Source organism: Palaemon carinicauda, chromosome 11, assembly GCF_036898095.1.
Source record: "Palaemon carinicauda isolate YSFRI2023 chromosome 11, ASM3689809v2, whole genome shotgun sequence".
NCBI classification, from domain to species: domain Eukaryota; kingdom Metazoa; phylum Arthropoda; class Malacostraca; order Decapoda; family Palaemonidae; genus Palaemon; species Palaemon carinicauda.
The window spans coordinates 64,774,107-64,801,128 of record NC_090735.1 but is presented as its reverse complement, the minus strand read 5'-3'; the positions used below and the strand labels follow the sequence as shown (position 1 = coordinate 64,801,128).

General features: G+C 47.2%; 1 protein-coding gene across 2 annotated transcripts in view; it reads right to left on the bottom strand.

Annotated features, from left to right (window-relative positions):
* Positions 1 to 27,022, bottom strand: part of snz (snazarus) — a 264,501-nt gene that overhangs the window by 160,314 nt on the left and 77,165 nt on the right. For both annotated transcript variants that reach the window (XM_068383069.1, XM_068383070.1), the window contains exon 4: positions 20,596 to 20,730. In XM_068383069.1, the coding sequence (XP_068239170.1) occupies positions 20,596 to 20,730 (135 nt within the window). The remainder of the gene's footprint in view (positions 1 to 20,595; positions 20,731 to 27,022) is intronic.

Sequence of the window (27,022 nt, the reverse complement as noted above, 5' to 3'; positions counted from 1 at the left end):
ATCGAACGATTTAGGCCAAGGTCGAGAAGGCAGCTCATTTTTGGCTAGAAAACCAAGTTGTAGCGAACATGTGGCTTTTTCTGACAAAAATCCGATGTTCTTGCTGAAGGCATGAATCTCACTGACTCTTTTAGCTGAGGCTAAGCATACCAGGAAAAGTGTCTTTAAAGTGAGATCTTTCAGGGAGGCTGATTGTAGCGGCTCAAACCTGTCTGACATGAGGAATCTTAGTACCACGTCTAAATTCCAACCAGGTGTAACCAAACGACGCTCCTTAGTGGTCTCAAAAGACTTAAGGAGGTCTTGAAGATCTTTATTGTTGGAAAGATCTAAGCCTCTATGCCGGAAGACCGATACCAACATGCTTCTGTAGCCCTTGATAGTGGGAGCTGAAAGGGATCGTCCTTTTCTCAGGTATAAGAGAAAGTCAGCTATTTGAGCTACAGAGGTACTGGTCGAGGATACAGAGACTGACTTGCACCAGTCTCGGAAGAATTCCCACTTCGATTGGTAGACTCTAATGGTGGATGCTCTCCTTGCTCTAGCAATCGCACTGGCTGCCTCCTTCGAAAAGCCTCTAGCTCTCGAGAGTCTTTCGATAGTCTGAAGGCAGTCAGACGAAGAGCGAGGAGGCTTTGGTGTACCTTCTTAACGTGCGGCTAACGTAGAAGGTCCACTCTTAGAGGAAGACTTCTGGGAACGTCTACTAGCCATCGAAGTACCTCGGTGAACCATTCTCTCGCGGGCCAGAGGGGAGCAACTAGCGTCAACCTTGTCCCTTCGTGAGAGGCGAACTTCTGCAGTACCTTGTTGACAATCTTGAACGGTGGGAATGTGTAGAGATCTAGATGTGACCAATCTAGGAGAAAGGCATCTATAAGTATTGCTGCTGGGTCCGGGACTGGGGAGCAATAGATTGGAAGCCTCTTGGTCAGCGAGGTTGCAAAGAGATCTATGGTTGGTTGGCCCCAAGTGGCCCAAAGTCTCTTGCATACATCCTTGTGGAGGGTCCATTCTGTTGGAATTACTTGCCCTTTCCGACTGAGACAATCTGCTATGACATTCAAGTTGCCTTGGATGAACCTCGTTACTAGTGAGATGTCTTGACCTTTTGACCAGATGAGCAGGTCCCTTGCGATCTCGTACAACGTCAGTGAGTGGGTCCCTCCTTGCTTGGAGATGTACGCCAAGGCAGTGGTGTTGTCTGAGTTCACTTCCACCACTTTGCCTCGAAGGAGAGACTTGAAGCTTTTCAAGGCCAGATGTACTGCCAACAGCTCCTTGCAGTTGATATGCATGTTCCTCTGACTCGAGTTCCACAGTCCTGAGCATTCCCGACCGTCTAATGTCGCGCCCCAGCCCACGTCCGATGCGTCCAAGAAGAGAACGTGGTTGGGAGTCTGAACAGCCAGGGGAAGACCCTCTCTTAAGTTGATATTGTCCTTCCACCAAATCAGACAAGACTTTATCTTTTCGGAAATCGGGATCGAGACCGCTTCTAGCGTCTTGTCCTTTTTCCAGTGAAAAGCTAGATGGTATTGGAGCGGACGGAGGTGTAGTCTTCCTAGTGACACAAAATGTTCCACGGATGACAGCGTCCCTATCAGACTCATCCACAGCCTGACTGAGCAGCGTTCCTTCTTCAGCATCTTCTGGATGGATAGCAGGGCTTGATCTATTCTGGGGGCTGATCGTCTTGTTGTTCAGCAACGTCCTCATCAGATAGTTCCTCATCCGAAAACTGATGAGGAAACGGCAACGGAGTGGGCAACGTCTGGCTCGCTGAGTCCGGTCGCACTGGTGCATGCGTGACGGAGCCGGACGCAACATCATGGAACTGCTGCACAGTCTGTGAACTGTCAACAACCATGGGTGCGCGAGGAAGCACAGCGTCCACCCGAGACTGTCTAGACCGTCTGGGTTGTGCAGTCAACACCATACCGGGTTGCTGAGGTTGACGCACTGCGTCAAAACAAGTCACCTCTGCTGGTTGTTGAACGTCCTGAACGTCAACAACCACCTCCGAGCGTCGCTTAACGTCAACGTGCGGCTGGCAACCCACACTGGGTCGCATCGGTGGAGGAACCACCTCAACTGGCAGACGCGAGAAGGTTATCTCAGCGTCAACAGGACGCACAACCGACCGGTTGGAAGGTTGTTGGCCAGAAGGTTCGGCAGCAACCTTCTCCGCATTAAAGTCCTCTATCAAGGACGCAAGCTTGGACTGCATGCTTGCAGCAAAGCCCATTTAGGGTCTACGGGAGCAGGTGCGGCAACAGACGGGGTTAGCGAATGAGGTGGTACCGCTTTCCATCCCTGAAAGCCTTGTTTATGCATGACATAATTGTACAGCAAAACTTCAAAGGCTCGAAAACAGCTGTGAAGTTGACCTGTAAAAAACTTGGAGCGTCTCCTGGCCAGGCGCCAGGGAGAGTCTACGAGATTTGAGAAGTCTATCTGGGCAGAGGCATGAACTCCCAAGCCGAGAACTTCTCTCGTGTCATATCAGACTCGCTCTATAAGCCAGTTTAAAAGAAGGGAAAGCAAAGGCTGTATCCCCCAAACTCCTCCTGGTGATAAACCAGTCGCCTAGCAAACGTAAAGCTCTCTAGGAGAGCGAGAGAGCACTAGCTTAAAAACAACGGCTTCGAAGTAGCTAGGCCTAGTGTAAGCTCTGACGTTTAGGCGAACGAGTAGCAGCAGTTACAAAAAGATCCGGACAAAGATCCTTAAAAAAAATCATCATGATTTAATTAAAGTCCATAGAGGGCTAAGCAGCTTTAGGCTCCTCTCCATCTGACAGAGTCCTCAAGGTAATATCAGTAGGAGGGGGAACCGCAACTTCCTCATCTACAGGAACCTTGTCCGATAAAAGCTGAGTCTCAAGCAAGGGAGAGACCTACCGTGGTGGCAATGCTTTACAAGCAGAGTCCACACTCACTGGTGCATTAGTAGCGGACCAGGACGCAACGTCATGTAACTGCTTGACAGTCTGTGAACTGTCAACAACTGAACTGTCAACCACAACAGGTGCGTGAGGACGCACAGCGTCCACTCGAGACTGCTTTGACTGCCTAGACTGAGCAGTCAAAACAACTCTAGAATGCGGAGGTTGACGCACAGCGTCAAAACAAGTCAACTCCGATTGTTAGCGAACGTCTTGAACGTCAACAGGAGCATCAGCAAGTGGCCTAACGTCCAAATGCGGCTGAAAATCCACACGAGACCGCATCGAGTGTGGTTTTAAACAACCTGACTTACGTGACTTAGTTACGCCAACGTCAACAGGAAGCACAAAGGAACGTTAGGTTGGCTGAAAGCCAGGATATCGATGAGATAAACGGCTAGACTCAACGGACTAATCGGCAGAATAGTCTTCCATAAGGGAGGCAAGCATATTCTGCACGTCTTGCCGTACAACCCATTAAGGATCAACGGAAATGGTTGTGGTAAGAGACGAGGGTAACGTCTGTGACCGCAACACTTTGCCAACCAAAAAAGACTCTCGGAGTCTGTGTTACGCTTTTGTTAGGCGGCGAGCAGTTATCCGATGACTGCATAGGGTCAGAGCTGTCCTCATGGCTATAGCCAGGACGCTGGACCTGTCCTGAAAGGACTGACTTTCGCTTAAGGGCTTCGAAACCTTGTGACAGGTTTCTTATGCGAAAAGCCTTCGGATGACGAGGAGAAAATTCGTCTCTCTCGTCTTATGGTAGGGGAGATCTTGGTAAGATACACCCGATACCATAGAGGGAAACGTCTGTTCGTTGATCAAGGCCTCTCGAACCCATAAGTCGTTCGACATTACTTCTCCCCTGGGCTTGGGAGCTTGCAAGAGGTCCCGGACTAGGTGAACGACAGGCACGAACAGACGAACCCTCGGACGCAACACTGTAACACTTTGCGCATATCACTTTATCACTTTGATTTTCTGTTTTGCACTTATTTCACTGAAATCGAAACTTTTACTGCTTTCTACCTGAAACACGCAATTCTACCCTTCATTAAAAGGTAGTAATTGCGAAATCAGTCGTATAATGCAAGCTCATTAATACCAGCAAAAAACAAAACATATTTTAAGATAAAAAATTCAGTGGCTGGGAAAGAGACTAAACACTAGTTCATATAAACTACGTTTTCAATCTCTCACCGCACATAGCCTGGGGACGAGAATAAAAAACTAAAAACGTTTTATCCTTCCTCCCCGTACAGAGACTAGGGACGAGAGTAACTCGAGAACAACGTTACCCGCTTGAACGGAACGTTTTCTCTCCTCTCTCTCCCTCCGTCTCTATCTCTCTCTCTCTTTCTCTCTTGATTTCGCACCTAAGAGAAGAGCCCAATTATATTTCGTCAAAAAAACATGTTATTTGACTAAAGGAAAAAACTGAAAGGTTTTTCAAATAAAAAGTTCTTTTAAAATAGAATTTAAAACATTTAAGCTAAGAAAGAATGAACAAAACGTCAGAATCGATTTACTCTTACTGCAAAGTGAAACCGTGATACACTCTCTCTCTATCGTAACGATAGAGCGCATGTTGAACGTCCTGAACGTCAACAACTGCGTAACATAAATAAACTAAACGTTAGTTCATCTTTGAAAACAGTACGAAGACTATCAAAGAAATTCTTTCATAAAATATTACATTTAAAAAGTTTTAAATCCTTAGCTCTTTAAAAGCTATTTACGATATAAAGGGCTCAACGTTGATTAACTTCGGTTTCCAAGTTAGGACCGCCTACTCTCAGGAACGGTCGCATATAAACAAAACATTAAAATTTATTTTTATATGTTTATAATAAATGGAAAGTTAATCGAAGAGGCCTAATAAAGGCGGAGAGACATAAAATATATAGAGGAAAATCTATAAATAATTTATAACGTGATAAGATAATTACTAAAAGCCTAAACACACTTCCGTCTAAGGGAAGGGTCGGCCATTTAAAAGTGAAAGAAAGTCCATACTCTCTTTGTCACCATAATTAAATCTATCCAAAACGAGTTCAAGATTTAAGATGAAGATAAAACACCTGCATTGCGAAAGCTCAAAACCAGAATATAGTACTTCACCAATATGATGTGAAAAGCTCCAGTTTAGCAACAGCGAGTAAAGTACATCTTGTCGACACGTCGACAGAGAAAATTGAGTCTTTGTTTACATAAGAGCTGGGTATCTGGTCGACAGATGGCGCTGTTGGGCACACCCGCAACCTGTGTAGCGATCGCTGGCGAGTTTTTTCCGTAGAGTTTGTCTCTCGAGCAACAGAGTTGCAGCTATATATTCACCGGGTAAGTATATTTAAAACTACAATATTCACTAGTTTTTCAAATTTTAATTCTACCGCAATCAATTCACATTCCCTGTTGCTGTATTTTTCACAGACTTTTCCTTGATTTATGTCTCTTCCATATATTGGGGTTCCCCCTTGATTCCTATTTGTTCTGTCTGATCTATAAGTTTGGAAACCCTTTATCTGGTCATCACTGCCAGTCTCTTGGGAATACCATGTTTCACTTATATTTAATATATCTATTTTTTCAATTTGGGTTAGTTCTTCTAAGAACTCTATTTTCCTTTTAGAGTTACTCGTGACTAAACCCTGTGCATTCATCACTATTATGGTTTGTGTTTCATCCCCATTATTTAATATTGGTAATAATATGGATTCTCCCATGCTTCCTTCCTGTTCTGATATGATGTTCTTTTCTTCATTTCCCGGAATTCTGCCATTAAAAAATCCAACTTTTCTATTATATTTGCTCTTTCGCCTTCATATTTATTTTTGTGTGTATAGCTGCAATTATCCCCATATCTGTACCAACCCCTGGCATTATAGATGCATTCTTTGTAGTTGGGCTCTAAATGTGCATATTTGGGTTGAAAGACCTCATATATTGGGGCCTTTGGTGCATAGCACGGTATATACCCGGCCTGCTTTTTTGTTTCATTTTTGCTTTCATTCTTCTTTTCAGTTTGCTGAGTTTTCTTACTTTCATTCATGGTTGCAGGATGCATATATCGACATTTTTTGTTGAAGCTGCATCCTTTTCCTTCTTTTGGGTTTTTGCATATTTTTGGATGGAGTTCTCTGCATTCGTCTCTATATCCGTCTAAATATGCACATTTACCATATATTTCATAATTATGGCATATCTTTGGATGTTTGTAGTAGCATCTTTCGCCAAATCTGCCATTCCCACTTTTCAGCAAATTGCAGACTATATCTTTCTTTTCTTTTTTTTCTTGTTCTTGCTCTTCCCTAAAAGTATGTAGGTCCGGGTAGAGTCTCTTGGGTCTATTATCTGTTTCCATCTGATAATTTACTTCTTCATAAGTATGTTGTTGGATGGCATCATAAGTTATATCAATGATTTCCTCTGCATCCTTACACATATCCTGTTCATTTTTCTCTTCTTCTTCTTCTTCTTCTTCGGCTTCTTCTTCTTCTTCTTCAACTATTTGCAGATTTAGTCTCGACTTAATTATATTTTCTATCCAGACTAAGCATGTTGAGCAGAATACATTTGTGTCTCTATTTTTTATTTTTTGCTGTATTTCAGCACATGTAGGGTGTGTTGGAACATGGCAGGCATCACATTTTCTAATCAGTTGTTGAGGATTATTAATGGAATACCATATCTTACATGTATTACACCATTTTGGCATTCTTTCTCCTAATGCATCAATCAACATATTTACCATATTGGACTTCTTATTGTTCTTTGATGGAATGTGTTGATTGATGTAAAATTTCTTTATAAGTCTCTTTATCACTTGGATCTTCTTTGGATTTTCTTCTATTATTTTGCTGATGTTTTCCGCAGATTTGCTCCAGTTTATTGGATCATATTGTTTCAATATGTCTGCGAATATTTTTCCGTCACACTGGTTGGAGTTACTAGTGACCTCTTATCAGACGGTCGAGCTCTTGTTTCGCCCAACTCATGGAATTTACTTTTGCTGACTGCAGCAATGTCTCTCCAAGATTTGCCTGTATTATAGAGCGCCATCTTGATCAAATTTTTATTAATTCACAAGATAACTATCCTATGCCAACGTTTTATCCCACTTTTCTGCCCTCAAACTAATCATTGACTATTCACGAAAACTTGTAACTACAGTATATTGCACTCGATAGCCTTTTGTTATCCTCCTTAAATCAGGATATTTTTAGGGACGCACAAGTGTATTCACTCACCGGCACACAGATACAACTCGAGTTATTATAGAGAGAGAGAGAGAGAGAGAGAGAGAGAGAGAGAGAGAGAGAGAGAGAGAGAGAGAGAGAGAGAGAGAGAGTATTTATTTAAAGAACATGTTAACACCATGTCTACCTTCTCGCCGATCGTCCGTCTCCTCCTGGCGTAGCAAATCCTACACCTGCGTTGGCCTGTCTCTAAGGTAAAGTGACAATAAAAACACATTTTTTATTTATTATTTCTTTATAATTATCTTTTTTACATCCTTCTTTCATATTATGCAATTATGTTATTGTTATGTGTAATTATAGGTGGTAATTTATTAAGGAGTTATTATAGGCTTTTGGGCTGTGGAACGAATTATACAAATTACAGTGTATTCTTATGGGAATATTTGCTCCAACATACGATTGTTTTAACATACGAAGCAGTTTCTGGAACGAATTAAGATCGTATGTAGAGGTTCCACTGTATGTATATATATATATATATATATATATATATATATATATATATATATATATATATATATATATATATATATATATATATATAATATACCGTATTTCCCGTGTCATAAGACGCCCCTTTTTTCCTGAAAAATTACCCCAAAATTCACCCTGCGTCTCAACACTATGAAAAATTTGTATAGGGAAGTTTGACAACCCTCAAACACCCAGCTAATAACCTACAAATACTCACTCAACAGACATAAAATATAAACCTACAATTATCGTTCATATGTAATGAAAAAAATATGTTCATATTATGCTTCGTTTATTAATTATAGTACAATAGCAAGTTATTTGATTTGGTAATCAACTGATGACTCGCTAACCCCCTTCTACAAGCAAACAACTAGTGTAGTGGTCTCCTAGCAGACGACGCTATTGCATATTAGTTGTTTATGATATATTTATCTATTTTCTCATATTTTGTTGATATTTTGTAATAAAGCAATATTTTTATAGTGACCTTGTTGCCCGAGTTCCGAAATAATACAAACAAACAGTTGCTGAATACGACCTTGAAGAAAAAACCTTTCACTGTTCATTGAGTGCAGAGTTACCAAGTTAGCAGAAAACTAGACCTAAAGTCTATATTTTTTAGCGGTGCATATATGCACCGACTCACAGGGGTGCCCTTTGAGCTCGGAAAGGTTCCTTGATACCTGATTGGTCGGAAGTATTTTTGTCCGAACACCTTCATTGTTCTCAAATAATTACTAAGTAATGTGAATCGAAACTCATTTACTAACCTATATTTCTCCATCAGTTATATGCCGGAGCTATTAGGGTTAGATTGCAGTTCCGGGAGGTCCTGAGTTTGTTGATCACCCTTCTCAGCAGGCAAAAGGGGTGGAAAGGCATATGCATCCAGGTTGTTCCAAGAATGTTGAAGGGCGTCCTGGAGTGCTGCCTGATGATCTGGAACTGGAGAACCGTAGCGGGGAAGCTTCGCATTCAGAGAAGTGGTGAACAAAGCTATCATTGCCTTCGCTACTCGAAGATCCAAAGACCATTCGCCACTCAACACTTGGTGATGCCTGCTTAGCTGATCCGCCCCGATGTTTCTCCGACACGGAATAAACCTGGCTGAGAGAGAAATGTCGTGACCTTCCGACCACTGGCAAATCTTCACTGCTAGAAGACAAAGGTCTCTTGCCAGAGTATCCCCATGCTTGTCGATATACGAGACAGTCGTGGAGTTGTCGCTCATCAGCACCACCCCTCGTCCTTGTAGATCTTCTACAAAGTGTTTTAGACCTTTTCAGGCTGCTAACAATTCCCACTGATTTATATGGAGAGTTTGCTCTATCGGAGACCAGTCTCCTGATGCTAACTTCGGGCCTAGGTGGAAACCCCAGCCTCGTAGCGACGCGTCCGAAAAGAGTTTTAACTTCGGATTGGGGCTTTGGAGAGGAATGCTGGTCTGGGTATTCTCTCTGGCTGACCACCACTGAAGATCTTGTATCACAAGAGCTGGAACCTCCACTGGCAAGAATGGGGAATCGTTCTTTTGAGACCTATGGGTCTTCAGATGCCACTGGAGACTAAATTCTTGATCTTCCACCTGAAACAAGTTTTTCCAGGGAGGAAAGATGGCCCAGAAGACTCTGCCACAAAATGGCTGGAGGAGGCAGTGGAGACAAGAGTTGGGCAATGGATTGTTCCAGTCTCAGAAGTCTATCTTCCGAAGGGAACACTCTCCCTACCTGGGTGTTGATGGACATCCCAAGATAGTTCATGACTTGAGTCGGAATTAAGCAAGACTTCTCTAGATCCTTGCAAAGGTCGAGAAGCCTCCTCGGGTGATCCAGAGCTTGTTCCCAGGACGAGGCCAGGAGTAGCCAATTGTCCAGATACCTTAGCAGGCGGATCCCGTGCTTGTGTGCCCAGGAGGATACGAGTTCAAAAACCCTTGTAAACACCAGTGGGGCAGCCGAGAGACCAAAGCATGGTACTTTGAATTCGAAGCTTCGACCCTGAACCACAAAGCGCAGGAATTTCCGAGCTGAGCAATTGGATTGGCACTTGAAAATATGCGTCTTTCAAGTCCACAGATGCCATAGTCTCCTGGACCCACCGCTTGGATCACGGAGGCTGCTGTCTCCATTTTGAATGGAGTCTGCTTCACAAACTGATTTAAGGTTGAGAGATTGATTACTGGTCTCCAACCCCCCGAGGCTTTCTCTACCAAAATGAGGCAACTGAAAAACCCTGGGGAGGTGTTGGGGACTTGATGGATGGCGCCCTTTAGAAGCATGCTCTGGATTTCCTGAGCCAGGGCCTGCTGTTTCTCGCGATCCCGAGGGACCTGGGAAGATGAGATCGGAGGAGAGCCTATGAAGGGGATGCGGTACCCCCAATGAAGCACCTTGATGGTCCATTGCATGGCCCCCATAGCTTTCCACCTCCTCCAACTCCCCTGCAGGCACCCCCTATGCACTGGAAGGGGGGAACCGAGACCCTATTTCTGTCTAGGGTTCCTCCCTCTGATTTTAGCTTTGGGAGGAGCCGACTTTCCTCTGCCCATTGGTTTGGCTACAAAGGAGGGGCAGCTGAAGCTCTTAGCTGGAAGTGGAGCAGCGATTGTGGCCTTAGGTTGTGGAGTTGGCTGCTGCTGCATTGTGCGAAAGGAAGCAGCCTTTTGCATCGCGATGTCCAGCGTCTCTTTTCTCCAAGTATCTAAAGTAGAGGAAACTGCTTGCTTAGAAAAGAGAAGAGGTTGTAGAAGGTCCGAGTTTCTCAAATCTGATCTCTCGGCCTTACCGATGCTCCTATGAAGTCTGGAAACTACTGATTCCCTCCTTTTGAGAACCCAATTGCCCTACATGGTTGCTGTTGTAGTGGTTAGGAAGTCCATAGTCCTGGCCCCAGCAGCCAGGACTGCCTGTAGGGACTGCATGGAGTCTTGGTTTGACAGGTCCTCGTGACTTGCGAGGTAGCCGACTATACCAGACCGCGTGTCAAACCAAGATAAAGCCTCCAGAAGGGACATTGAAGCCGCTTACGTTGCCGAGGCTTCTGTGCTGAGAATGAGACTGGAAGAGTAGTGTCTCTCTCAGAGGAGCAGCCAGGTGTGAGCCTCGCCGTGAGGGGATCCAAGGTCGGAGGAGAATGGTTGGCGTCTCTGACCTTATAAAAGCGCTTTTGCCTCAAAAACGTTAGTTGCAAAAGTTTATGGGATCCCTGAGACTTCAGGGAACCCGTTTCTCCCAAGACTGCCTGCGAAACCTTCCTCAGACGGCCTGCAGTGTGAACAGACCAGGGAAGTTCAATTCTGGCCTTAGGGTTCGGTGGAGGACGACATAGCCTATCTAAAGCTGGAGCGTTAAGAGGTCGAGGAGACAGATGCAAATCGCCAGGGCCTGAGATATTACACATAGTTCTTAGAACCCTAAAATGGGAGGACTCTAAGTCCTTCGACAGCGGCTCTTCCGAGGATTCCTCAGGGTGCGCTAATTCCTCGCGTGTTATTACAGGTGAAGTGGAGACGCGAGCAGCAGGCAAACCTTTTGCCTTACCCCTCGCATCTTTCTTATTCGAAAGGGGAAGAGCGATAGAAGTCGGAGTGTCTGGAGGTAACGGCGAAGTAGGAGACCATGCTACCATTGTTGCAGGAAAAGGGTGAGCTCTGGATAATGGCGCCGTGAGTGCCTGACCTTGCGTGGATGTAGACGGTCTAGGAGAAGGCGACTGAATTATCGGAACTGACCTTGTAGAATTTGTAGAGATTCCTCTCTTTGAAAGGTCTGAAGGACGAGGTGGAAGAGGCCGAATTGATCGACGATCTGGCCTTTTCCCTCTGCTCTCAACCAAAGAGAAGAAGAGTTGAACCCCTGCGTCTTCATCTGAGGTTTTCGAGAGGCTTGTAATCCCTACCTCATTAGGAAGCAAGGGAACCAGGTGCGAGGTTGTCCTGTCTGAAACATGAGGGCGAGGAGATTGACCCCGCGAGTGTATGACCGAAGACTTGCGAGATCGAGAAGTCGAAGGGCAAGAGCGACCTTTCTCTGATGATAAGGAGCGAAAATGAGGAGAAGCGCTCTTTCTGACTTTCCTAGAGCAATCGGAGACCCTCAAACTAATATGTGAAGGCGATTAGATGAAAAATCGTGAGAAGAATCGGTAGGCGATTCTAAGCGCCCACAGTGGGAAGCGCTTCTCTTAGTAGAGCGCCTATTACCCTTTGAAGAGCTCTCTTGTGACGAAGAGCGAGAACATAACGTAGCGCTCTTTATCTTGAAGTGCTTCGAGCGCTTAGATGATCCCTTGGGAGAGGAAGACGACAGCGAGGCAGAACGATGACAAGAGGAAGCGCTCTTCTTAGGTTTGCGGCTTGAGCGCTTAGAGTCTCTTGTGAAGAGACAGAAGGCGAGGAAGAGCGAGAACGATGATGTCTCTTCCTATATCGCCTGTCTCTCCGGCGAGAACATCTAGGTGAAGGAGAGCGAGCTCTCCTTTTCCTCTTCTCGCTCTCCCTCCTAGCCTCCGAAGAGGGCAATGACGAGGAGGAGGTACTACGATGCTGTGATATTGTAGGAGCGCAAACTGTGTAAGAAGTAGGCGCCGCAGGAGCTGAAGTTACTACATCCACTGAAACTTCAGCGGGCCCCGACTGAGTTGACGGGAGGTAGGCGAGGTCCGGAACTCCCAAGGGTTCCAAAACAGAAAGGACTTGAGGCACAACCTTACCTGTGAGGAACTGGTTCCAAACTTCCTCCAAAGGAGAACCAGGAAGTCTAAGGGAAGGCCATATCGCTTGTACATGATCTGGAATGGAAGCGGTAACGGAGACATTCCTGGTGGAGGAAACTTTGCCCCACTAGGGGAGGCACAGGGATCTGCCTGACTAAGAGGAATAAGGGTTAAATCAATGGTGCCACTCTTCCTTGACTTCCCCCGGGAGGAGGGAGGCAAGGAAGAGTCCGAAGGGAGAGAACGAGAGGCCGAAGAAGAGGCCCGAGACTCCTTACCTTTCGACGGCGAACCTGGAGGTAACGCGTCCTTCTTGGATTTCTTCTTCTTCCTCTTCCCGAACTTCTCCCACTGAGAGGGCGACCATTCTCTACATACTTGGCAGGGGGAGCCTTCAGAACACCTATGACCTCTGCACCCAGGGCATATGGAATGAGGATCCACCTCCAGCGGCGACATAAAGGTGCCACAGGATTTCGGGGGAACCCGGGGACACTTCCTCATAATAGAGGACATCACATCCAACAAAGAAAAAGAATTAATCAAAAGCACAAAAAAGAAAGGCTAGTCTGCCAGTCAAATAAAAGCAGGAGCAGCGGTGTTACCACTGCGACGGCTAGAATTTGATTGAAGGTAAACAGTAGCTACCGACCGGCCGTCCCCCACTTCTAACAGGTGGATAACTACCTGCCCGGTCGTTAACGACCTTGTTAAGGTTTTGCTGCCGTATTTTCTAGCTCGCGCTACAATATCTCCTATAGTAAAGAATGAGGGTTTGTATCAGTGTAGAAACAAATACAATTTAGTATGAAAATTTGTGAAGTGATACTTTCATAATAAAATAAATTTTTGAATATACTTACCCGGTAGTTATATATATAGCTTACGTCCCTGACGACACGGCAGAAATTTCAAAACTCGCAGCAATCGCCGATTGGGTAGCCAGGTGTACCACCAGTGCGCCCTATCGCCAGGTACCTGGAACCATTCCAGTGATTCCTCAGATCTTCCATGTCCATAGGTCTCAAGAGGGGAGGAGGGCGGGAATTAAATTATACATAACTACTGGGTAAGTATGTTAAAAAATTTATTTTATTATGAAAATATAATTTTTAAACATCTGACTTACCCGGTAGTTATGTATATAGCTGATTGACACCTTTGGTGGAGGGTCAGAGACAGCCAACAATGTTGGAATTTTACTTAAGAGTTAATAAACAAGCTTAAGGGTTCGTACCTGATAGGGAAGCTGACTTCAATGAATCTCTGCCTCATTATGTCCGCTTTCCTTATGAGATCCAGCGATCCACCCAGGGAGCTGAAGACCTCTAGGAGCTGTCAAACCGGTGTAAATACCTCTATGTGACAGGACCTCCTCCAATACCCTTGCTCCGGGTGCTCTCAAGGAACAAAACTGACCACCTGAGTAAAATCAATGATTGTGGAAGACTGTCGACCAATCTTCACAAACAACCATAAAAATACAAAGTTCCAAGAGAAGAAAAGGGGTATTAGGTTTAAGAGAACGTAGTGGTAGATCCTTCTCCCACTACTGTACTCGCTGCTATGAATGGTTCCAGAGTGTAGCATCCTCATAAAGAGTCTGGACACGTTTCAAATAATGTGAGGCCAACACAGATTTACTCCTCCAAAAGGTTGTGTCCATAATGCTCTGCAAAGATCTATTCTGCTTGAAGGCTACAGAAGTTGCTACAGCTCTAACTTCATGCATTTTGACTTTCAAAAGTTTGAGGTCTGCTTCACTGCAATGTGAATGAGCCTCTCTTATTAAGAACCTGATGAAGAAGGAGAGTGCATTCTTCGACATCTGCAACGAGGGCTTCTTGACCGAGCACCAAAGAGCTTCTGACTTGCCTCATAACTCTTTTGTTTTGTCCAGGTAGAACTTCAGGGCTCTTACTGGGCACAGGACCTTCTCCAATTCCTCACCAACCACATCCGAAAGATTCGGAATCTGAAAAGCCAATGTTCTTACTAAAAGCATGAATCTCACTGACCCTTTTAGCTGTCACCACACTGACCAAGAATAGAGTATTCATAGTGAGGTCCTTAAAAGAAGCTGAGTGCAAGGGCTCAAACCTGTCACTCATTAGGAACTTCAGGACTATATCCAGATTCCAGGCTGGTGACTCCTGGTGCCGTTCCTTAGATGTTTCAAAGGGTTTGAGAAGGTCCTGCAGGTCTTTATTACTAGAAAGGTCCAATTTCCTGTGTCTGAAGATGGTAGCTAACATGCTCCTGTATCCCTTGATGGTAGAAGATGGAAAACTATGTTTCCTTCTAAGGAATAACAGGAAGTCAGCAATCTGAGTCAAAGAGGTACTGGACGAGGAAACAGAGTTGACTCTGCACCATTCTCTAAAAACCTCCCACTTGGATTGGTAAACCTTGATGGTAGAAGTCCTCCTTGCTCTTGCAATTGCCCTAGCTGCCTCCTTCGAAAATCCTCTAGCTCTTGTGAGTTTTTCGATAGTCTGAAGGCAGTTAGAATAAGAGCTTGGAGGTTTTGATGTTACCTTTCCAAGTGGGGTTGTTTGAGTAGATCTACTCTTAATGGAAGGCTTCTCGTAGTGTTTACCATCCATTCTAGTATCTCTGTGAACCACTCTCTTGAGGGCCAAAAGGGGGCCAGTAGCGTCAACCTGGTTCCTTCGTGTGACACAAGCTTTTGCATCACTTTGTACAGAATCTTGAACGGAGGGAATGCGTACATGTTCAGGTGGAACCAGTCTAAAAGGAACGCGTCTATGTGGACTGCTTCGAGATCTGGTACTGGGAAGCAGTATGTTTCTAACCTCTTCGTCTTCGAGGTTGCGAACAGGTCTATGCACGGACGACCCCAAATTCGCCACAGGTTCTTGCAAACCTCTTGATGAAGTGTCCATTCTGGAACAGAACTTGACCTCTCCTGCTGAGGCTGTCTGCCATCACGTTCTTTTCCCCCTGAATGAACCTTGTTACAAGGGTTACCTTCTTCTCTTTTGCCCAGATGAGAACCCTCGCAGTCTCGTAAAGGGACTTCGAGTGGGTTCCGCCTTGTTTGGCTATGTAGGCCAATGCTGTAGTGTTGTCGGCATTGACCTGCACCACTCTGTTCAATACTGCCCTTTCGATGCCTTTGAGGGCATCTTCCATCCACAGACCCGAGACTTCCAACTTGCCCAGTGTCGCTTCCCACCCCGAGTCCGAGGCGTTGGAACACAACACAAGGTCTGGGTTCCTCTGTTCCAAGGAGAGACCTTCTTGAAGTTTGCCCGGATCGTTCCACCACTGAAGGCAACTTCTTACGGATTCCGTAATGGGAATGCATTTCGTCTCCAGATCCTCATCCTTGTCCCGATGATGATTGAGGTGGAACTGGAGAGGACGAAAATTCAGCCTTCCCAGGGAGACAAACTGCTCCAACGAGGAGAGGGTTCCCAGCAGACTCATCCACTCTCTCACAGAACACTTCTGTTTCTTTAGAAAAGCACAAAGTTTCAGGAGGGCTTGCTCTGTCCTTGATGGTGACGGAAAAGCCCGAAAAACTTGACTCTGAATCTCCATCCCCAAATAAAGGATCTTTTGGGATGGTATCAGTTGAGACTTGTCTCTGTTTATAAGAAGACCCAGCTCTTCTGATAACCTCAATGTCATTTGTAGATCCTCCAGGCAGCAATTGTAGGAGTGAGCTCTGAGTAGCCAGTCGTCCAGATACAGAGAGGCTCTGATACCTCCTGAGTGCAGTATGCTTGCTACATTTAGCATCAGTTTCATGAATATTTGAGGGGCGGTGCTGAGGCCGAAACACAGGGCCCGAAACTAGAACACTTCCTTCTTGTAAACGAACCTCAGGTAATGCTTGAAGCTCGGATGAATGGGGATATGGAAGTAAGCATCCTGAAGGTCTAAAGAGACCATCCAGTCGTCCTTTCTTACTGCTGCTAGGACAGACTTCGATGTCTCCATAGAGAACTTTGTCTTCTGAACAAAAGCGTTAAGAGAACTTACGTACAAGACTGGTCTCCATCCCCCCGAGTTCTTGGGAACCAGGAATAAGCGGTTGTAAAAACCTGGTGACCGCACGTCTCGCACCCTCTCTATTGCCCCCTTCTCCAACAAGAGAGACATTTGAAGTTGCATAGCCTGCCTCTTTGACTTCTCTCTGTATCTGGCAGAGAGATCTATTGGAGCTAATACTAAAGGAGGTTTCTCTATGAAAGGGATTTTGTATCCCTCCGTCAGTAAGTGTACGGACCAAGGGTCTGCTCCCCTCTTCTCCCAGGCTCGCCAGAAGTTGTTCAGTCTGGCTCCTACTGCTGTCTAAAGGCGAAAGCAGTCAGACTCTGCTTCGCCCTGGCCTGGAACCTCTTCTCCTTGCCCTCCTTCCCTCGGGTCTGGAACTGCCCCTACTGAATGTCTTCCCTCGAAAGGGCTGCAAAAACTTAGGGAATGGAGCTTCTTCCTTCGGCTTGCGGCTAGAGAAGGAAGTAGGTAAAGCCTTCCTTGCCGTTATTGACACCAAATCCTGTGTGGCCTTTTGGGTTAAAGCGAAGAAACCTCTCTGACCAACTCTTGCTGGAAAAGAGAGGAAGAAAGAGGTGCGTACAGCAATTCTGACTTCTGAAAGGGAGTAACCCCAATGGACAGAAAAGTACACATTTGGGCTCTTTTCTTAAGGACCCCCACCGAGAAAAGGGCTGCCAACTCATTGGATCCATCCCTTACAGCCTTATCCATGCATAACATGATATGGATGATACTAGCAGTGTCAACATCTTTTAAGGCAGACACCTTTTTCCCCAAGGCTCCCAGAGTCCAATCAAGGAAATTGAATACAGTGAACCCTCGTTTATCGCGGTAGATAGGTTCCAGACCCGACCGCGATAGGTGAAAATCCGCGAAGTAGTGACACCATATTTACCTATTTATTTAACATGTATATTCAGACTTTCAAAACCTTCCCATGTACGTAGTACTGTTAAAAAACTACCCTTTAATGTACAGAACACTTAATGCATGTACTACAGTACCCTAAACTAAAACAGGCACAAATATTAAAGGCGACTACCATTTCTTAACTTATTCAAACTGTCTACAGTATACAGTTGATATTACATAAGCACCAATGTGTTATAACCTATCAAATTTTTTTGTTTATTACATTTAAACCCCCCTCTATCTCTCTCTCTCTCTCTCTGTGGGCTACTTTTCACTACCTCCCATTCCTTACCTCTCTCTATCTCTCTAACAAATGATATCTTTGTTGCTCCTCAAAGTTTCATTTATATTGAAAATCAATTATGATTCAATTTTCCTTACTTTCTCCAATCTCGCACCATCGGTCACATCGCGGTATTTTCGAAATTTCCGGAAAATCCGCGATATATGTATATACATGGGTTATGAAAAAAATCCGCGAAGTGGTGAATCCGCGATGGTCGAACCGCGAAGTAGCGAGGGCTCACTGTACCTCGAAGGCTCTGAAGACGCCTTTGAGAAGATGATCAAGTTCTGCAGTTGACCAGAGAATTTTGGTCCTTCTCATGGCCGTCCAACGAGAAGAGTCTACAAAGCTTGAAAAGTCTCCTTGGGCAGAGGCAGGAACTCCCAAGCCCAGAACTTCTCCCGTCTCGTACCGTACACTAGACCTGGAGGCCAGTCTAGCCGGGGGAAAAGAGAAAGCCGTCTTTCCCTGGTCCTTTTTGGACTGCATCCAGTCTCCCAACATCCTCAAAGCTCTCTTTGATGACCTAGACAGAACCATCCTTGTAAAATGAGACTCCTTCGACGCCTCCCCTAGCGTAAATTCTGAAGGCGGTGAACGAGGTGCGACCGGTATAAAATAATCCGGAAACTCTTCTGTAAAGACTCTCATGAGCTTCTTAAGGTCAACCGAAGGATGAAGGGTCTTAGGATCTTCTCCTTCTGAGAATTCCTCAAACAGTTCAGCAGGGGAAAGATGATCGTCAATCCTTTCCTCTGACAAAGTTCTAACTGAAGTAGAGACGTCTTGGATATCAGGAGTCAACTCCTTACGATCGATACTAAGGCGTCCACGATCTCGACGCTCGGTTCGACTGGTGTCCTCACGACGTCCAAGGCTTTGACGTTCGGCATCACGTTTGACTGCTTGACGCTCGGCATCAGCTTGACGCTCGGCATCAGCTTAAAGCTCGGCGTCACGTCCTGCTTGACGTCAAGTCTGGCTGCTTGACGCTCGACATCACATCCTGCTTGACGCTCGGCGTCACGTCCGGAAGCTTGACGCTCAGCGTCACATCTGGAAGCTTGACGCTCGACGTCACGTTCAGCTTCTTGACGCTCGACGTCAAGTCTGGCTGCTTGACACTCGGTGTCATGTCTAGAAGCTTGACGCTCGACGTCACGTCCAGCTTGACGCTCGACGTCACGTCCAGCTTGACGCTCGGCGTCAAGTCTGGCTGCTTGACGCTCGGTGTCAGGTCTGGCTGCTTGACGCTCGGCGCCACGTCTGGCTGCTTGACGCTTGGTGTCATGCGGACCAGTCTCTCGACGTTTAACAGGAGGATCCTTATTACGTCATTCGGTGTCGTGTTTGATTGCTTGACGCTTGGCGTCATGACTACCATGCTCTCGATGCTTAGAAAAATATCCGTCATCCAGAACCTCTTGACTTATCGCCTTCCAACGCTTGGCGTCAAGGCGAGAAGCTTCCTGACGCTCAGGGTCTTGGCGAGCCAATATCTTGTCCGCAGATTGATAGACTTGCACGAGAGAAGAGAGTTTCTACTGCATATCTTGCAGCATACTAAACTTAAGGTCAACTTGTTGTGGCAAAACAGGAGACGTTACCTCTACCACAAGCACGCTCTCTACATCACTCAATGAACGCGCAGAGCGTTCAGAGAATGACAACCAATCTGAAGGTGGGGGAGGAGCATGAACCGAGGCCATGCCAGTCTCAGGAAACTGTCCTATAACAGGATGGGCTGGACGCTCAGTATCCGACATCCTTACAGGACGCTTGGCAGGAGAGCCTTCTTCCGAAGAAGGAAAACGCTCTAAACTGCTCCAATGACTACAACCAGGAGCTTGACGCCAGCCCCATCTGGGCGCTGCGTCATCTGAAGATGATGAAAAAACTTTCACCTCACCTTTCCCATGGTGAGGGCGAGCGTCCCATGAAGCGTCAACGGGTATGCTCGAGGGGACGTCTGCTCGGGCGTTAACGCCTCTCATTTCCTTTCGCCGATCGACATTCCTTCTCCCACAGGGGTTGGGGAGCTTGGAAGAGGTCTAAGGCTAGGAGAATGACAGGTCTGAGCAGACGCACCCTCCAGAGCACTAAACAAATTAACTGCACTTTTAACACTGGCACTAGCACTTTTTAATTCATTCACATCGGACATCAACTGGGTTCTGTCCGCAGCAAGCGATTCAACTCTCGCGCCCAGGGCTTGAATGGCTACCATCATATCCTTTAGAGATGGCTCATCAGCAGTAACAGTAGTGGGATCTGTAACTACCACTACAGGGGAAGGATTAGGTTCAATGACACGGGAAGAGGAATAATCTCTAGAAGAATGGGAAGAACTCCGTCTAATCCTATTTCTCACAAGTTTACGAGTGTAGCGGTCAAATTCCAACCACTCACTCTCAGACAACAAAATACATTCATCACAACGATCCCCCAACTCACAAACTTTACCTCTACATTTATTACAAACGGAGTGGGGATCAACAGAGGCTTTAGTAATCCGGGTCTTACAATATCTCATACACATTCTATAAGATTTAGGAGGGTCAGCCATTTTGAATATTTAGAAGAGTGATCAAACGAGCAAGGGTCAAAATAACAAAAATCCAATAGAGGTTCAAGAAAATCCAAAAGTGAGTCCAAACGAGCGAAAGTCAAAAACCAAATAGTACATCACCAAGATAACTGCAATAATTCAGGTTAACAACGAGTGAAATATCCAATGATATCGCCGGTGTGGCGGCAGGGAAGATCTGAGGAATCACTGGAATGGTTCCAGGTACCTGGCTAGAGGGTGCACTGGTGGTACACCTGGCTACCCAATCGGCGATTGCCGCGAGTTTTGAAATTTCTGCCGTGACGTCAGGGACGTAATCTATATATATAACTACCGGGTAAGTCAAATGTTTAAAATTTGGATGTTTATAGACCAAATGTCATCATATAAAGCTCACCCTGCAGTTTGCGCAATTCTAATGTGTTCCAAGTGACGGGTAAGACATGTAGCTACTCCTCCAGTAAAGAAACGAACGTGATCCATACGGGTTATCCTCTCATTAATCATCACAACACTATACCAAAGAACACCCCTGAAATGGTAAATGTAATACAAATACTGTACTGTATGATGAAGCAATTAAAGTGACATCTGATTATATTAAACACCAGCTGACAAATTTTGTTTCATGATTATATTGTTTAAATTTAATAATACAGTATGCTAAATGCCTAGCTGAGAAATAAGAGAAACATGTAAGAGGCAATGATTAAATCTCCTAGAATATTGTGAACCAATACAGTATAGTACTGTACTCTATATCAATTTAGCTACAAATTAATTACCATTTTTGTAAGAAGCAAAGGAAAACCCTCAAAGACAATATCTAGAATTCACAAGTGAATTATTTTATTACTACCATGCTACCCTTTTTCAAAACAATGATTTACTTTGTGGTTTTCAACCTTAGTTAAGTAAATAATAATCTTTTAGTGTCCATACCACTATTATTTTATATTGGGAATACATAATTGGAATTTAGTGTCCATTTTCCTCCAGGTGGCTTCTGCCAGTCTCCCTCGTAAATTGAGATGTTTTAGTACTTTCATTTTATTTCAATGCATTTTTTTTATAATTTTATGATTAGCAATTAAGGACTGCATACATTTGACACTGAATTAACAGTTGAAATGAGGCAAAAAGAAAAGGACAGTTATTTACAGCTATTTACATAGGGTTTCCTTTCGGCGTAGCTGAAATGACGAGCCATTAATGTTTTAACGAGGGTTTAACTACCCCCGCGCTAGTTAGCGGGGGGTAGGGGAGTGGTAGATAGCTACCCCTCCCCCCTCCACACACCGGTGAGCTGCCTCACTTCACTTAGAGGTAGGACTTGTCTCAGGGGACAGGGCTGGCGGGCAAATATGTGTAAATAGTTAAGGTTTGTATGGTTAGGAAAAATACAAATTATCTTCGAATTTGTCATTTGTTCCGTAACCGTAATACAAACCACGCTATTTACATAGGGTGACTTACCCTTAGGCAGGGTGGAAAGTCCCAAGCCTTACTGGCTTTGGCTTACCCGGGGACTCAGAATCTGAGTGCGCAGCACTTCGAGAAAAAGAGTCCCTGCACCTCACAAGTTTGTTGGTACGCAAGAAACGAGAGGCCTACATAAGTGTGTGTGGAGAGATGAAGTGTGACTCGTCCTAGGAAGTTGACCTGAAGTCCTTTATATGGAATTCCAGGCTAGGACGTCCCCATACCACCTCGTCAGGGTATGGGGGACACGACAGTATTGTACCTAATACTAGGAACACTAGGAAGCATGGTTTACCTGCAGAGGTTTGAGGTCAGCTATGCAGAGACCCAGGATGCTGCATTCCCTAGGAGAGGGGAGGATGAAGAAAGAAGTAAGGGCCAGACATACTTTTTCATTCACGCAGACTAAAACCGGGTAACAGTGCCCTCAACCTTCTGCTACCTGTCCATTAAGGAGCCTGAGGTTAGACCAGCTGTTGTGCAGCCACCACAGGGCCGATAGAAAAGGTATCGAGGCTCCTGTGGGTCACGTCCTGCAGGTAGTGGGCTGTGAAGGTCGTCTGATGCTTCCAGACTCCAGCTTGTAGAACCTGCGTCACAGAGAAGTTTCTCCTGAAGGCCAGGGAAATGGCGATGCCCCTGACATCATGTGCCCTAGGGCGACGAGACGGAGGAGGGTCTGGATTCAAGGCGTGATGGATGGTGCGTCGAATCCAGGCTGAGATGGTGTTCTTGGTGACCCTCCTCTTCGTCCTACCAGTGCTCACAAACAGGGCTTGCATGCGGGGACAGGCTGCAGCTGTTCTCTTCAGATAACGTCTCAGACTTCTCACTGGGCAGAGTAGCAGATGATCTGGGTCATCTGTTACGGAGCGGAGACTCACAACCCTGGAGTCGAACCGTGGGTCCGGAACTCCAGGGTTCTGAGTCTTGGCAACAAACTCAGGGACGAACTTGAACGTTACCTCTCCCCATCCCCTTGAATGGGCGATGTCGTATGAGAGACCATGAAGTTCACTGACTCGCTTGGCCGAAGACAGAGAGAGCAGGAATACCGTCTTCCAAGTCAGGTGTTGGTCAGAGGCCTGGCGTAAAGGTTCGAACGGAGGTCTCTTCAGAGCCCTGAGGACCCGAACCACGTTCCAAGGAGGCGGTCTCACTTCCGACTGAGGGCAGGTAAGCTCGTAGCTACGTATGAGTAAGGAAAGTTCCAGCGAGGAGGAAATGTCTATTCCTTTCAGCCTGAAGGCAAGGCCTAAGGCTGAGCGATAGCCTTTCACCGCCGAGACCGAAAGGCGCATTTCCTCCTGCACATAAACGAGGAACTCCGCTATTGCTGGAATAGAGGCATCGAGGGGAGAGATACCCCTCCCACGACACCAACCACAGAAGACTCTCCACTTCGCCTGGTAGACACCTGCGGATGACTTTCGCAGGTGTCGAGACATCCTTTCCGCAACTTGTTGCGAAAAGCCTCTCTCAGAGAGAAGATGCTGGATAGTCTCCAGGCGTGAAGCCGAAGCGACGCTACGGCTTTGTGGAAGATGTTGCAGTGTGGTTGTCTGAGTAGCTCGTGTCGTGGGGGAAGCTCTCTCGGGGGTTGCGTCAGGAGCTGCAGAAGGTCCGGGAACCACTCTGCATGATGCCATAGCGGAGCTATTAAGGTCATCGACAAGTTGACCGATAGTCTGGTCTTGTTGAGCACCCTTCTCATCAGACAGAACGGTGGGAAGGCGTAGACGTCGATGTTGTCCCACCGTTGTTGGAAGGCATCTTGCCAGAGTGCCTTGGGGTCCGGGACTGGGGAGCAGTACAGCGGCAGCTTGAAATTCAAGGCTGTCGCGAACAAGTCCACTGTCCGGGAACCCCACAAAGTCAGGACTTTGTTGGCTACCTGAGGATCCAAAGACCACTCGGTACTCACTATCTGCGAAGCTCTGCTCAGATTGTCGGCGAGCACATTCCTTTTCCCAGGAATGAAGCGAGCTGATAGACGTATCGAGTGGACTTCGGTCCATCTCAGTATCTCTACTGCAAGATGGGATATCTGTTGTGAAAAGGTACTTCCCTGCTTGTTTATATAAGCCACTACCATGGTGTTGTCGCTCAGGGTCTGTTGGAACTGTTGAAGGGCCAGAGAAACAGCCTTCAGCTCTAGCAGGTTGATGTGGAGGTACTTTTCTGATTCTGACCATAGGCCTGAGGCCCTTTGGTTCAGAACGTGGGCCCCCCACCCTTCTTTTGACGTGTCCGAAAACAGCATCAAATCCGGGGGAAGGACGAGAAGATCCACTCCCTTTCGGAGGTTGTCGTCGGCCAGCCACCACCGCAGGTCCGTCCGTTCCGCAGGTCCTATTGAGACCAGGAAGTCCGGGGAATCGTTGCCTTGATCCCACCGGGACTTGAGCCGCCACTGCAGAGATCTCATCCTGAGGCGGCCGTTGGGAACTAGACGGGACAGGGAGGCTAGGTGACCTAACAGACGTAACCACGATTGGGCTGGAAGGTCTTCTCGACTGAGGAAAGGCTTTGCAACCATCCTCAGCCCTGCTATCCTGTTGTCAGATGGAAAGGCTCTGTGGAGATCGGTGTCTAATATCATGCCTAGATATACCAGTCGCTGTGTTGGGAGCAGAGAGGACTTCTCGAGATTTACCATGATCCCTAGATCTTGGCAAATTCCCAGAAGCCTGTCTCGGTGTCGAAGAAGGGTCGACTCTGAGTCTGCCAGGATCAGCCAGTCGTCCTGATAACGAAGGAGACGGATGCCGTTCCTGTGCGCCCACGAAGATATCAGTGTGAACACTCTGGTGAACACCTGAGGTGCTGTGAAGAGACCGAAACACAGCACCTTGAACTGGTAGATCTTGTTGCCTAGGCTGAAACGTAGGTACTTCCTGGAAGACGGATGGATTGGGATCTGGAAGTACGCGTCCTTCAGATCCAGTGTGCACATGAAGTCTTGCGGTCTCACTGCAAGTCTGACCATGTCTGCTGTCTCCATGCTGAACGAAGTTTGCTTGACAAACTTGTTCAGGGCTGAGTGGTCGATGACGGGTCTCCAGCCTCCAGACGCCTTCTTTACAAGAAAGAGTCGACTGAAGAAGCCTGGGGAGCCGTCGACGACCTCCTGGAGAGCATCCTTCTTGAGCATGGTCTCGACTTCTGCCTGAAGAGCTAGCCCCTTTGCCGATCCCGTGGCATAGGAGCTCAACGATACTGGATTCGCTGTCAGGGGAGGTAGAGATGAAATGAACGGGACGCGATATCCTTGTCCGACCACAGAGGTTGTCCAGGAATCGGCCCCGAGTTGCTGCCACCTGAGCACGCAACTTTGAAGGCATCCCCCCACAGGTGGACACGCAGGGGGATTGCCAATCCTAGCGCTTGCAGCCTCGGCCGCTCCTTCTAGGATTTTTGCCTCCCCTGGAGGACTTTGTGCCCCTCTTGTCTTTGACAGGAAAGGGCTGCGGTTTAGACACCTTGGTCTTAGCTGCCGGAGCCTGCTTCAGTGTCCTGCGAGGCTGCTGCTGTTGTTGAGGAGCTGGAGGCTTGTAGGGCCGGGATGTAAGGGCCTTCTGGAGGAGCGAATCTTGACTCGTCTTCCTCCACCTCTCAGCTGTTCGTTCTACGTCCTTGGGCTCGAACAGGCTTCCTCCAAGGATGGAGGAGTATCTGAGCTTGCTGACATCCATCGCGGGGACCTTCGGGTGGAACCTCTCGGTCACCGTGTCACGGCGCTTGAGGATCGAGTTAGCCCACAGGTTAGTGACCTGGTGAGCTAAAAACTCGATAGAGCGCGTTCCCGAGAGGAGGAAGGTCTCCAGGGCCTTCCTATTGCTCTCCTTGGACAAGTCCTCAGAGCGCAATAGGATGCCAAGAGATCCTAGCCAGACATCCAGCCACGAAGTGGCCTGCATGGCACACTTCGCGACCTTCTCCTGGTTCAGGACCATCGATGCTGTGAATGTCACCTGCCGGGCGTTGAGTTTCTCCACAGAGAAACCCCTGGTGAGCTCTTCCACGGAGTGGTGCAAGGGAAGAGTTAAACAAGGCGTCTCCATGATCTCGAAGTACCTCCTCTGCTGTACGCGAGGAGGTGGGAGGAGCTTGTTCCCGGCAGGAGAACGGCAGGAGGAGGCAAGCTCGGAAAGCTGGCCCTCGACCTTGTCCCTGGCACTCTTCATCCCTTGGGACCAGGGCAGGGCTGCACTGGTCTTGGGGGTCTTCTGAGTGCCATAAACTTGGTCCAGGACCGTATCCTTGCCTTCGCGAGGGGCAGTCTCGGGATCCTTGAAACTATTGAGTTGCCTCATTAGTCCAAGCACCTGCCAGAAGGCGTGCTCCGATTCTCGCTGCTCTCCTCCTTGTGGACTGGCAGCTAAGTCTCTTGTCCCCATTGGCTCTTCATGGGGAGAAACGCGGACGTTCTCTCGGGGAAGGGCTGGCTCTGGACGAAACCTTAACAATGATTTGGGTAACGTCTTGGAGTCCTTGGGCTCCCTCCTAGGAGGGATACAGGACTCCAGCAAAGTGGTCTGGAAGGTACTTCCCACGTGAGACGTTTCTCTTCCTTGAGGTGGGGTTCCTCCCATTGGTGCCGTGGGAGTGAGTCTCGCTGGATTCTCCCGAGGACGGGAAAGGTTCGTCCACAGGAGAAGGAGAAAGCGTCTGCGAAGGGGAAGGGGCCTTCCCGACGGACCTCTTGGGAGCCAGCTTAACCCGGGGAGAAGTCACCGCGAAGTCCACTCCTCTCCTTCTCTTCAGCGGGGGCGAGGGAGCCTTTGGTTTCAGTCCCAGATCAGCGAGGGCTGGCTTCATAGCCTGCACCACCGCTTTCATCAGGGAACCGAACCAAGGCTGGCGGCTGACTGACGCAGTGTCAGTGATCCCCGCTGGAGGGAAGGGGATCGGTTGATCCTTCGGAGTGGATACTACAGGTCCTGTCTGGAAAGAAGAAAGGGAAGAAGAAAGTTGTCCGGACCTCTCTGAAGACTCGTCTTGTTCCTGGATGCGTGCTCGGCGCTTCCCTGATGGCGATCGCGAGGATGACCTGGAAGTATGCGGGCCTGGTGCCTCGCAAGGTTGGGCGCGCTGCGAAAGCCGGTGTGAATCGCGCTGGGGGTCGCACTGGTGCTCGCGCGATGGGCGGATCGCTGGTTATCGCTGGTTCGCGCTGGCGATCGCTGGTTCGCGCTGGTTCGCGCTGGTGATCACGCTGGTGATCGCGCTGGTGATCGCGCTGGTGATCGCGCTGGTGATCGCGCGATGGAAGGATCGCTGGTTCGCGCTGGTGCTCGCGTGATGGCAGAACCGTGGGGTCGCGCGTGGGTGCTGGATCG